The 12,395-nt window shown below is 38.3% G+C and overlaps 5 protein-coding genes across 5 annotated transcripts; 3 read left to right on the top strand and 2 right to left on the bottom strand.

Moving 5' to 3' along the window:
• Positions 1 to 534: 534 nt before the first annotated feature.
• LOC106292758 (universal stress protein A-like protein) lies at positions 535 to 1,970 on the top strand. The gene is made up of 3 exons (XM_013728409.1): positions 535 to 1,045; positions 1,186 to 1,304; positions 1,667 to 1,970. Exons 1-3 carry the CDS (start codon positions 746 to 748, stop codon positions 1,773 to 1,775), a joined length of 528 nt encoding a protein of 175 aa, XP_013583863.1. The 5' UTR covers positions 535 to 745; the 3' UTR covers positions 1,776 to 1,970.
• A 249-nt stretch (positions 1,971 to 2,219) lies between these two features.
• Positions 2,220 to 3,631, bottom strand: LOC106294499 (transcription factor MYB57-like). Its single transcript, XM_013730063.1, has 3 exons — positions 3,285 to 3,631; positions 2,821 to 2,950; positions 2,220 to 2,714 (listed from the first exon to the last, which is right to left on the bottom strand). The coding sequence occupies exons 1-3, from the start codon at positions 3,448 to 3,450 to the stop codon at positions 2,387 to 2,389; spliced, it is 624 nt and encodes a 207-aa protein (XP_013585517.1). The 5' UTR covers positions 3,451 to 3,631; the 3' UTR covers positions 2,220 to 2,386.
• Positions 3,632 to 5,253: 1,622 nt separating this feature from the next.
• LOC106292444 lies at positions 5,254 to 6,013 on the top strand. The gene is made up of 2 exons (XM_013728030.1): positions 5,254 to 5,328; positions 5,423 to 6,013. Exons 1-2 carry the CDS (start codon positions 5,254 to 5,256, stop codon positions 6,011 to 6,013), a joined length of 666 nt encoding a protein of 221 aa, XP_013583484.1.
• Positions 6,014 to 7,986: 1,973 nt separating this feature from the next.
• Positions 7,987 to 9,462, bottom strand: LOC106293780. Its single transcript, XM_013729427.1, has one exon. The coding sequence runs from the start codon at positions 9,314 to 9,316 to the stop codon at positions 8,162 to 8,164; it is 1,155 nt and encodes a 384-aa protein (XP_013584881.1). The 5' UTR covers positions 9,317 to 9,462; the 3' UTR covers positions 7,987 to 8,161.
• A 173-nt stretch (positions 9,463 to 9,635) lies between these two features.
• LOC106293653 (protein NUCLEAR FUSION DEFECTIVE 4) lies at positions 9,636 to 11,369 on the top strand. Its single transcript, XM_013729322.1, has one exon. It carries the CDS (start codon positions 9,654 to 9,656, stop codon positions 11,322 to 11,324), a length of 1,671 nt encoding a protein of 556 aa, XP_013584776.1. The 5' UTR covers positions 9,636 to 9,653; the 3' UTR covers positions 11,325 to 11,369.
• Positions 11,370 to 12,395: the final 1,026 nt, after the last annotated feature.

Genomic DNA, 12,395 nt, shown 5'->3' with positions numbered 1-12,395 from the left:
AATTCAAAAAAAAAAATGTTGTCAACAAAACACTAAACCCTAAACTCTAATACTAAACCCTAAACTCAAATCCTAAACCCTAAATCCTTGGGTAAACCCCTAAACCCTTGGAAAAACACTAAACATTTGGATAAATTCTAAATTATAAATCTTAAACACTAAACTCTAAATCTTAAAAATAAATATTTTTTTTAAATAATATTTTTTAGAACTATTGTTATTTTTATTTATTTAATTTTTTTATTTTTTATTTTAATAGCATAATATAATTTGGCAAGTTATTTTCTTTCCTTAATTAAAAGATACTAGATCTAAAATGACAACTTTCTATTGGTTGGTGAATCCAAGAAAAAGTCATAAATACTACAATCACTTTGAAACCTATTGTAACTTGAAACTTAACTGTTTAAAAAAAAAGTTGATAGTTATAGTTTTTGTAAAATTATATTATCTAGACATGGGCCATTCGTTTGGGCCATCATTGTAGGGCTTGCTGTGAATCACTCACTATTAGAAAGTTAGGTACATAAAAGTTGTAGTCGGTCGGTCTCCCACGTAACAGAAAAAGCAGCGCACTCTAGCAAGTCTATGCGATTGTTTGGTAAAATACGCTTCTATAGACACAGTGCACGATGTAGACAGAGTCTAGTTGTCCATCTTCTGACCAGATCATTGTCTAAAACCGTACTTGTTCAAGTATCAAAGAATTCGAGAAAGAAGAAGAAGAAAAAGAATTTGGTGAAAGATGGAGAGGGAGCCGACACGAGTGATGGTGGCTGTGAACGAATCGACGATCAAAGGGAAGCCTCACCCTTCGATAAGCAGCAAAAGAGCTTTCGAATGGACTCTGGAGAAGATGGTCCGATCCAACGCATCCGATTTCAAGATTCTCTTGCTCCATGTACATGTGGTCGACGAAGACGGTTTTGATGAGGTAGACAGCATATATGCGTCTCCTGATGATTTCAAAGACATGAGAGAGTCTAACAAGTCTAAAGGTCTTCACCTTCTCGAGTTTTTCGTTAACAAATGTCACGAGTTTGGGGTAAATAAAGCACTCTCTCTCTCTCTTTAAGTTATCCTCATCTACTGTTCATCTTCCGATCCCTTACATAATTCGTCAGTTTCATAATAACTTGTGCACTTGTGTGATGTTTTAATAAACTAAATGCTTCTTGTGTGTAGGTTAGTTGCGAGGCTTGGATCAAGAAAGGTGATCCCAAGGATGTGATCTGCCAAGAAGTCAGCCGGGTCCGACCAGATCTTCTTGTTTTGGGAAGCCGTGGTCTTGGCCGCTTCCAAAAGTATGTTCAAACTCTCACTCGCCGCCTTCATCTTGTATTTGCTTTATTATATGCCATGCTCGAGTTATCTGGCTCGGAGTGATCAGATCGAAATGCCAATCAGATCACACTTTTAACTGCGATTTGTTGGATAGGATTTTCGCTTTGACCCAAGTTTTTGAGTTTAAATAGAGACTAAGTTGATCACTGGACATGATCAGAGCCCAACAAGAGAATGTAATGTTGGACTACGCATTGAGCGCTTGAATATCATAGACTCAATTAAGTTAACTAGCTAGTGTTGTTGTTTGAAACATTGGTCTGTTCTGTTTTTTTTATCATACTTTTGAGTCTTTTTCCTGGTTACTCTCTTTGCATTGCAGGGTCTTTGTTGGGACGGTGAGTGGGTTCTGTGTGAAACATGCTGAGTGTCCGGTCCTCACGATCAAACGCAATGCCGATGAAACTCCCAGTGATCTTGCTGATGACTAAACCAACTACATTATAAACACGTTCCTTCCTTCCAAAATGATAAATGAACTCTTCTTTGATCTTATTTCTTTTGTGTGTGAAATATCCAAATCTTTGCCTTTACATGATTAATAATATTGTGTGCAGTCTGCTACGTACGTTTTGGTTTGTATCCAACATAATATTTCACATAATTTCATGTTATCAGTCTGTTTCTGTTGTCAGTGATAATGCAACTACACTTTTCAATTTTTTGAATCATTTCTAAATTGATTAAAAAAAGGTGTAGATCAGAAGATTAATGAATCTGAACGAACGAAAGCTTAAAACCGTTTCTCACATTTACCAATTACCACAACGTTGTTCTAACTCCAATAAGCTCGAAACTGAACCAAAAAGACTGATATATTAAAAAAATTATAAACGAACAGAAGTAACTTACACACCACACCGCCTTCACATGATTTGAAGATTAATATGATTGCATGAAACATTAGAAATGATTGGTAAATGAAACAAGATTTCAGCAATAGGAAAAACCAAAGAACGTACCATACAAACAAAAAAATTCAGATCGGGCATCATATGTAGGACTAGCAAATGCATAGTCATTTAAACTACTGTGACCAAAATTAAATCACTTGGTGGTCACCATTAAGCAACTGCAGGGGCCATAGATCTTCAACGTTCCAGTAACTGTCGTTTGACTGTTCCATCATATGAAACGATGTCGTTGTCGTCGCCGGCGAGATTAAGCTCTCAGCCATATCGAAGCCTTTGCTAGAGCTGCCTTGGTCCGTCGCTGTTATCACCGAGCTCTGCGAGTTTCCCGAACAATGACGAGTATTAATAGTATTTACCGACGAAGAAAATTTCACGTGTCTCTGAATCTTTGTCCTCCAGAAATTCTTTATCTCGTTGTCCGTTCTCCCTGGAAGATATTTCGCAATCTTCGACCACCTGTTAATATTTTTTAACACCGTACGTAAGTTTTCTAATCAAATCGAACTTGTCATGAAGTTGAATGATCATTCAGTCATGAAACAATATTATATAACTACGACACCTGTTTCCAAGCTTAGCATGAAGTTGAATGATCAAAAGCTGTTCTTCTGCTGTTATGTTCCCTCGCCGCACATCTGGCCGGAGATAGTTCAGCCACCTGAGCCGACAACTTTTCCCCGTACGTTTTAGACCTGATTACATTGAATCATAAATATTTATTATCAGAAACATAACCAACAAGATCCAAATTTAAGCAAAAAAAAAAAAACATAACCAACAAGATACCATGTGGGTAATATTGCTATATATTCACAACTATCCCGATCTATTTTGAATCATTGTACGTGAAAGTTAAAAAAACATAAATCAATCAATTGATATTTGCACCCAAAAAACATAAATCAATTGATATTTTAAGAAAAAATAAAATACATTTTTATAGAGAAAATAAAATAAAAGACAGTAGTTAATTCATATATATACAAAAAGAAGAAAAAAAAGACTAAGAAATATGTTTTAATTTACCAGAGGCTTTGGCGACGGAGTTCCAAAGACCTTCACCATGATTAAGGATGTAATTAAAGAGGATCAAATCTTCTTCCATAGTCCATGGTCCTTTCCTCACTGTTCCTTCTTCTTCTTTCTGTGCTGGTATTCTCTCTTTCCTTATCCCTGTCTTCTTCTTATCCATCTTCTTCTTTCTAGTTATTTTGTTTTGTATTTTTGTATGTGAAATAAAGATAGAACAGAGAAGATGCGAGGATACAGAGACAGAGAGAGATATATACAGTTTACTCAGAGGCGGGAAGATTGATCAAACGACTGTTTCCTTTTATAGGGTTGTTGTGACTTGCGACTATGGTTCAGTTGGTTATAGCACGATACATACTATATGAAACATATGTAATACTTAAGTACAAAGCTTACCAATAATAAATAAATAGTTAAATGAAAATCTTGGCGGATTAGTTCACGTCCACACAAATCGTAAACAGTGAGAAAGAAGAAACATGACACAAAGCTTATGTTGAATAACGACTACTTCCTAACCCTCTCTCCATCACTACTATATTTAATTAGCCAATATTTAATTAGTATTCGAAACCAGTGAAACTTAATTCGATTAACCCATTTTTTGGATCATGCATGTAGGTTACACATTCTTAAATACTACTAGTATATTTTACTTGATAAAAACGTTTTTGTGTGCATGATTTAGATTTTACATTTTATAAAAATATCCTGAAAGTGGAGAAAAATAAAATACACTGGAAGTTGTGATAGCGTTTGCTTATGGGCCAATTAATTGGAATCAGTTTGGTGTAATTCATATGCCAAATTTAGTAAGTGAAGTTTTGTGGCTGAAAATTCAAATGATGTGTCAGCTCACGATTCAGTTCACTTATTGTAAGAGAATATAAAACTGGATTGCTAATATTTTATAACAGTGAAAAATATAACTTATTAGTTTTCCTGTATATTTACATATACAAACTTTGAACTATCATTCTATATAATTATAATTAATACTCGTAGCTTTTTCTTGGTTGATGATTGATTGTTCAAGATAAAAAGGTAATCTCCTAGTAACTAATGATAAATATTGGTAGTCGAAAATAAACAATGTGTGAACATGTAGTGAGCTATGATTTTAGATTTTAGGAGTCCATGATTCGTTTAGCTATAAAAGGAAAATCAATTTGTAACCACAAAAAAAAACTAGAGTTTAATTGGAAATTAATAGGCTGTCATCAATTGTATTATCAACAAAACACACAAAGACACACATTTTCCTACTGAGCCATAGATGCACCAAACTTCTTTTTTTCCTAAGGTTTTTCTTTCTAAAAGAAATCAATATTAGAATTATGAAACATCACCTTTGATGAACCCAATCCACTTTATTTTCGAGCCCCTTGTATAATTTCAGATTTATTTATATCAGAGTGATTCTAACACAAATATTATTGTGTATGAATATTGCAAGTGCTAATTAATTATTGCAGACAGTAAAAAAAATCTAAGTAAAAACAAGTTTGGGGAAAAAAAAAAAAAAGAAGGTAAGATACTCCATTTGTAAATGAAAGATTATGTTTTAGGATTTCCACACCTATTGAAAATTTTAAATATACTTTGTCTTTTTTGGTTTTACCAACAAAATTTTATCACTCAGATTTTAATCCATAATTTAATTTTGAAAGTAAATATGTTGATTATACTCTAAAACATTAATTTTTCAAATACAAAATATCAATTACTCAAATACAGAGAGAGTATGAAATATGGTGAAACGAAAAAGTACAATTTCTAGTAACACATGAATTAACATCTTCCATTAGGCTTTTCTTTGATAGACAGAGAGAGAGGGGCTGCTGGAAAGATCAATTGGGGCTCTAGAATTTTATAAAATACAAAATTAGGCCTATGAATTTCATTCATTCCCGTGCAAGCTTTGTGGAGGCATAGAGGATGATGATCTTCACCTCTTCCTTCAATGCTCAGTGGCGGCGAGAGTGTGGGAACTAGCTCCGATGATGGAGACACCTTCTCCTTTGAGTCCTTCAATCTAGTTTCTCCTCTCCACTTGTTTGACACTTAGAAACCTTCCCCTTTCGGGGCTCTTCGTCCCGCTTTGGCTCTGGATTCTTTGGAATCTGTGGAAGGCTAGGAATAAATTGTGCTTTGAAGATGGTACTTTCTCTGCAATAGAGATTGTCACTAAATCCATCTGTGATGCCCGAGAGTGGCAAGAAACTCTGCAATTGGTTCCAGTAGCAGGCCTAACTACTACCATCTCCTCACGGCAAGCCCCAACTCCCCAAGTTCCTATTGATGCGACTTGTCATGTTGATGCGGCATGGGATGCTACCTCTGGAACCTGCGGTCTAGGAGGTCTGTTCTCTGGCTCACACCCGGCCTCTCGCCTTCCCCAAATCTCCGAGTCTCGGACCCTTGTATCGTCTGCGTTAATGGCTGAGGCCCTCGCTGTTCGTTTGGCAGTAATGAATGCTGCGTTTTCAAACATTAAATCCCTGATGATCCTGTCGGATTCTCTATCCCTCATCAAACTGTTGAAAGGAAATGAATCAAGACCAGCCTTGTTTGGTATTTTGTTTGATATTTATCATTTCAGTTCTTACTTTGATGTCCTGTCTTTTTGTTTTATTCCGCGTTTACAAAACTTTGAGGCTGATTTGGTGGCAAAGCTAGCATTATCTCATGCTGTTGTAATTCCCTCCCTTGCGGGAGTGTAAGACTCTATCTAATGGAATCCATGTTTGCTCAAAAAAAGAAGTTGGACTCAGCCTCAGCCTCAGTCAGTTCCTTGTCTCCCTCGGTTCTTTGATGGATAAACTCATAAAAGTCTGTAGTTTTATGGGAAAAGCAGCAACAAATCGTCATGGATCTTTCCTCCTATACTACCAATTCACATGACCATGGCTATGAACATCACCAGAAGAAGCAGATACTGGATTGGATAATATTTTTCGCAGCTATTTGTCCCTACCCCACCGTTTATTTGTCTCACTCGGTCACTCCGCTTTAGATCTCGCCTCATCTACGGTTTAATCTCTATGCTCTAACAAGGTAATCAATATATAATACTTTTTTGCGAGTTGTAAGTTCATCTTTAGTTGAAATCAATGCCAGGCTATCTGTTTATATCTTTGATCACTTTTTTCTATATATAGAACCGATGTCTCGTAAAATTAGAAGGTGGCATTCCGACAGACTAGAAAGTTTGCCCTAAAAGCTCCCAGGCCCGCTTCCCTAGGCGCCTCCGTTTGATGGCCCTCCTCCGATACAAATCCGACGCTCAGTCTTCTTCCTCCCGAAGAAGCTCGTTCTCCTCTTCCATGGCTTCAAAGGATAAAGCTCCTCCTCCGCTGCGGTCACGACCTCCACCAGATCCACCACCATTCACGATTCCTCCGATACCGTTTGAATCTTTCACTCTCACAGAGCCGCCAGAGCCGCAGACCCTCCAGATGCGACCTTCACCTTCGTTCTTCAAGTCTTAGATCTGGAGTCCCCTGCCTCAACCATGGTGTTGGGTACCACGAGTGGTGTTGCTCCTGGTGTATCCACGAGTAGAGAACTCTCTTCCACTTCCACCGTATGTTCAACTCTTCCTCTATGTACCTGCTTCTCCCACCTCTCTCTCCAGTCGTCTTGTGTAGAGGTTTCAATCTTCTCAGCCCTTGAACTTGTGAGTTTGGGTCATGTGTCACGCTCTGATTTGGAAAATTTAGTGTTTTCCTTGGCCATCCAATTTCAAGGATTAGAATATCAACTAGAGCTTTATTTGTCAAACTCAGCCATAAGGGCCTTGTTGGTTACTCTGCAAGATATTTGTGTGGACATGAGTGTATTGGTACTGTTGCTAGCTGTTCTCAAGCCTCCTTCTCTCCAGTACGCAGCATTGCGAAGTCTTGAGGACTGGACTTTGGATGTTGATATATTGGTAGTGGTTTGTTTTGTGGATACAGCCGTGCTCAATGTTTACAACTCAGATGCGTTCCACCATCTAGCTTCAGAGTTCAGGGTTCACCTAGCCCAAAACTTACTTTCAGTGTCAGCTTACGGGGTGCAGCTAGTCCATAGCCGGTCTCAATCGCAAGGAAAAGCCAAGGAAGCAAACAAAGTACCTTTTCTCCATCAAGATCGGGTCAGACAAGCCCCAAGGAGCCATCCCGACGCGGCCTGGAACAAAGACAAATCGACATCAGGATTGGGATGGGTCTTCTCGGGTTCAGGTCAGGAAACTCCAATCCATGGATCTACGGTCGAAAGCTTCATCAGCTCACCCCTTATTGCAGAGGCCATCACGATTCGATCGACACTTAGCATGGCGCTAACCTTGGAGTTCTCTACACTCAAGGTTCTCTCCAACAGTTTAACGCTCACAAGAGTTATCTCCGGCAACATCCAGTCAAAAGAAATCATCGGAATTGTGAAAAGCATCCGAGCGATCTCCTCTGGTTTTGCAACAATTTCTTTCTATCATGTTTCTAAATCGGACAACTTTGTTGCCGATGGTTTAGCAAAAAGGCTCTCCAAGCCCATTTCTCTTTGTAACGAACATCAGGATTTGGACCATCGTTTTAGGCTCATCTCTTCTTTTTAGTTTGCTAATGAATTATTCAGTGACAAAAAAAAAGAAGAACTGATGTCTCGTTTGTTTCATCATAGAAAGAAGTCTTGTTTGTGAGTAATAAATTGGCCCATATCATTATAAAAAAAAAAGGAAGAAGTCATTTCTTACATAAACACTAGTCTGGTTTTTCAAATTAAGACATGCAATAATAATAAGGTAGAATGGACATTTGAGACTCTGGTAAATTTGTATATACAGAGGAGGAGGAATCAACAAAAGCAATAAAGCCGCTTACCAATCACTATCAGGCAGTTTCTCTTACACAGTTCCCGGGTAACAAATACTTGTAACTATCAGCATTCTGGATCAGATATCTAGGGAGATGAACAGCTGAGTAAGACCTCGGTATCGGACCTAGTTTTCCGATAATCTCTCTGAAAGTGTGTTCTTCAGGAAACATATCGAAAAGATCAGTTCCTTTGCAGATCACATCTTGTATTCTTTTCGGGTTGAGGTAATGTGCGAATCTAACACGGTCAGTATGGCTGTAGGCTTTCATCTTGAACACAAAATCTCTGATGTGTCTGAAACAGAAGCTGCAATGCCATCCTGAGTCCGCCAAAAGATTGTTGCTTTGCCGGAAATGAGCATACCTTGTTTTCCCAGGCTTGAAGAGATGAACAGAGGCTCTCCAGCTTTTGTAGTCGAGATAGTACTCATATGAGTAGAGGTAGTTTCTGAGCTGAAGGTGAAGAACCGGTGGGTATCCGTCGCACCATCTAAGCAGATTGATGGTGTGGCCACTCGGGATCTCGTCAACATCGGACATGATCAAAAGATCATCTTCTTTTATACCAGCAAGTTTGATAAGCTGGTCCAGTGCGAGCCTTTGGAATGATTCTTCCACAAACGGGTTCTCGCCTTTCTTCCATCTTCCTCCTCCTCCTCCTACGTGCCCATAAGACAGCCTTGTTGGCTCAACGAACTCGAAACTCTTGTGGCGATTTTCTGCGAAAGCCAAGGGTTTTGAGAGACCTGTGAAAGTGGAGTTGGATTCGAGAAGCACAAACTGCGTAATGTAAGGATTTAACTCGTTCCAACGGATGGTCAGCATATCGACCTCGTTGCTGAACAAGACAGCGTCGAAGACTCTTCTAGGAGAATGGCGGATATTCCAGCCGTGAAGAGTGCAGAGCAACTCCATGGAAGCGTTGGGGTGGTAGTAATGGGGAAGGATGTTAAATGGTTTGGGAGGGGATTGCCAAAGAGGTCTCAAGAAATAAGTGAGCTTCTGACCATGCAAATAGATAAAGAAGATGGAGAGTGGGAGGAGAATGAATAGATATATAAATGTTTTGAAATCAAGTCCTCCTCCAAGAAGCCGTGACATGGCATTGCCTGCACGGGAACCCTCCTGTGCGATATTATAATTTCTCTTCTTAGAACTACAATCAGACATAATTGATTATTATCTTACAGTCAGAGAAAGCAAAATCTCTCTGTGTTGAAAAGGAAGAAGAATCCAACCCAAAAGAGAGAGAGAGAGATATCTGGTGGGAGGAAGATGATCAAGTTCCTTATAAATCGATCCAGAGAAACAATGACGTTTGGTGAGCTTTTTAGCTTGGAGCTGTAATTATCTTCTTTTTTCTTTTTAAGAAAAAACTAACCTATCGATAATTAGCTGTTGTGAGTAATCTCTGGAATTTTAAAAATAGTAAAAAGAATTTTAAACCGGACGTTACTTTTTTTTTTTTTTTGAAAAAGGGAGGCAAAGATTGTGAGCATAGGGCCAAATGAAACCACCAAAGAGGACAACTACGGCGAAGGAGGAGGATGTGCAATCTCCACCTTCTATGCTCCAATGGTGGCGTAGATGGACGGTGTTGGTGGCGGCCATCTGGATTCAAGCCTTCACGGGCACTAACTTCGATTTCTCCGCTTACTCCTCCGACATGAAATCGTCCATGGGCGTTTCTCAGTCGCGCCTTAACTACATGGCTGTCGCTTCTGATTTAGGCAAAGCATTGGGCTGGTCTTCCGGTTTCGCCGTTGCCTATTTCCCTGTCTCCGCCGTCCTATTCTCCGCCGCTGCTATGGGTCTCGTCGGCTACGGCGTCCAGTGGTTATCCATCGCCGCCGACGTCATCGATCTTCCATACTCTCTGGTTCTGGTATGCTGCTCGTTAGCTGGATTAAGCATCTGCTGGTTCAACACCGTCTGCTTCGTCCTCTGCGTTCGGCACTTTGAATCCAACCATTCCCTTGCCTTGTCTCTCGTCGTGAGTTTCAACGGAATCAGTGCTGCCTTGTACACGCTTGGCCATGAAGTCATCAGTGGGAAATCATCAGCAAGCTCTGACATTTACCTTCTCCTTAACTCTCTCATCCCTTTATTCGTCTCTCTTTTAGCCCTCTGGCCTGTCCTTACTAACCCTAACTCCTCTGAAACCCATGCTAGTAACCGGACCCGTGATGAGACCCGAATCTTCATCATCTTCAATGTCTTAGCCCTAATCACATGCTTTTACCTTCTCCTGCCTTCCTCAGACACCTACTTGGCTTCATCACCTCTTTGGCATTTCCTCGGCGCCATTTGCCTTCTCCTTTTCCCATTGTGCGTCCCCTTTCTCGACTATATTCTCCGTGCTCTCCACTCCTGTTTCCACCGTCACAGCTCTGGCTATGCAGTGGTTAACATAGAGGAGCCCAAGATCCCGAAAAGTGGGGGTGGCTTGGATCATGAGGAGATTAAATCATATGATGAATGTAATAAAGTGGGACGCTTAGGTGATGAACATTCTCTTGGAATGCTGGTTCGTAGCCTGGAGTTTTGGCTATACTACATAGCTTATTTCTGCGGTGGGACCATTGGTCTTGTCTACAGCAACAACTTAGGTCAGATCGCTCAGTCTCTAGGTCAGAGCAGCTCAAACGCAAAATCTTTAGTGACACTCTTCTCTGCCTTCTCCTTTTTGGGAAGGTTGCTCTCCTCTGCACCTGATTTCACACGCAAGAAACTAGACTACCTGACAAGAACAGGCTGGTTCACCATTTCGCTGCTTCCAACACCTTTGGCCTTCTTCATCCTCGCGTATTCGTCCAAGACCGCGCTGCTACAGGTTGCCACCGCACTTATAGGGTTAAGTTCAGGGTTTGTTTTCGCGGCAGCGGTTTCAGTAACTTCGGACCTCTTTGGACGAAATAGCGTTGGTGTAAACCAGAACATACTCATCACAAACATTCCCATTGGATCGCTCTTCTACGGATACATGGCTGGTTCTGTCTATGACAAGCACGCGACGCCATCTGTCGTGTCGGACACGCTTGTTTGCGTGGGAAGAAGGTGTTATTTTGCAACGTTCTTGTTTTGGGGTTGTTTGTCTGTTGTTGGATTAGTATGTAGCTTGATATTGTTTATTAGAACCCGACCAGTTTACCAACGGTTAGCACAAAACCGAAATTAAAGCGGTGTAGTATCAGGCTGCTTTTAGATTGATGGTTTGTTGTAAAAATGCTCTATTTTTCTAAAGAATGACAACAGATTTTACATTTAATTTAGTTTACAAATAGAGAGATTTTCCATTTTATTATAGGGAGGGGGTGTTGATTTGAATAACAAGTACTAGATGGAATTTCTTGTAGAGAAGTGGAATGGACTTTGAAGTATGGGTGGAATACTTGTCATTTTTGGTATATTTGGTATTTTATTTGATTTGTAAGAGTATTAAAATTTTGGACTTATATATACTAGATTTGTTAAAAATTAATGAATTTGCCAATTACTTTTTTTTTCAACGTTTGCCAATTACTTATCTTATTTTATTATTTGTTATTTGTAAATTACTTCAAAGTTACTTGATAAATATTGATAAATTATTTGATAATTAGTTGGAATTTAAACTAAATAGCTTATTTGTTTATAAAAAAATATTTCTTGTTTTATTAAATTTCTGCCCAATCTAAGAAATAACTTCAAAATAGTTATTTAAATATAACACTTATATTCATAGAAATAGAAATATAAACAAGTTATCTTACTATGATTTAAAAATATATATTCGCTCATTAATTAAAACGACTAACAAACCAAACATTATTTTATAATTTTTATTTAAATATTTGATATTTGTTTTGTACTTGCAAATAATTTAAACTAGATTAAGATCCGCGTCTTGCGCGAGATAAACATTGTATATATAAATTATTTTATGTATTATATGTTCTTATATATTATGAAATAATAAATATATATTAAATAATTAAAAGTCAGTAACTATTACATATATAATTAAATTGGTGCGAACGTATAAATCAATTTTATTAATCCAAACAATTTTTTTAAAAATTTGATAGAATATGTAATTAAATTTAAATGATATTAACATACATAGTATATTTTTAATATTAGTGTCTATTAAATGATTTTTTCTACTCATATGATTTTCTTATCATGTGTATCTTTAATAGCAAAAACTTTAAATTACTGATAACAAAACTTTTATTGTGGGATTAATAATTTTAGTAATTGATAATTT

The sequence above is a fragment of the Brassica oleracea genome, chromosome C5 (assembly GCF_000695525.1).
Source record: "Brassica oleracea var. oleracea cultivar TO1000 chromosome C5, BOL, whole genome shotgun sequence".
In the NCBI taxonomy this organism is placed as follows: Eukaryota; Viridiplantae; Streptophyta; class Magnoliopsida; order Brassicales; family Brassicaceae; genus Brassica; species Brassica oleracea.
This window is presented reverse-complemented; position numbering and strand designations above follow the sequence as displayed.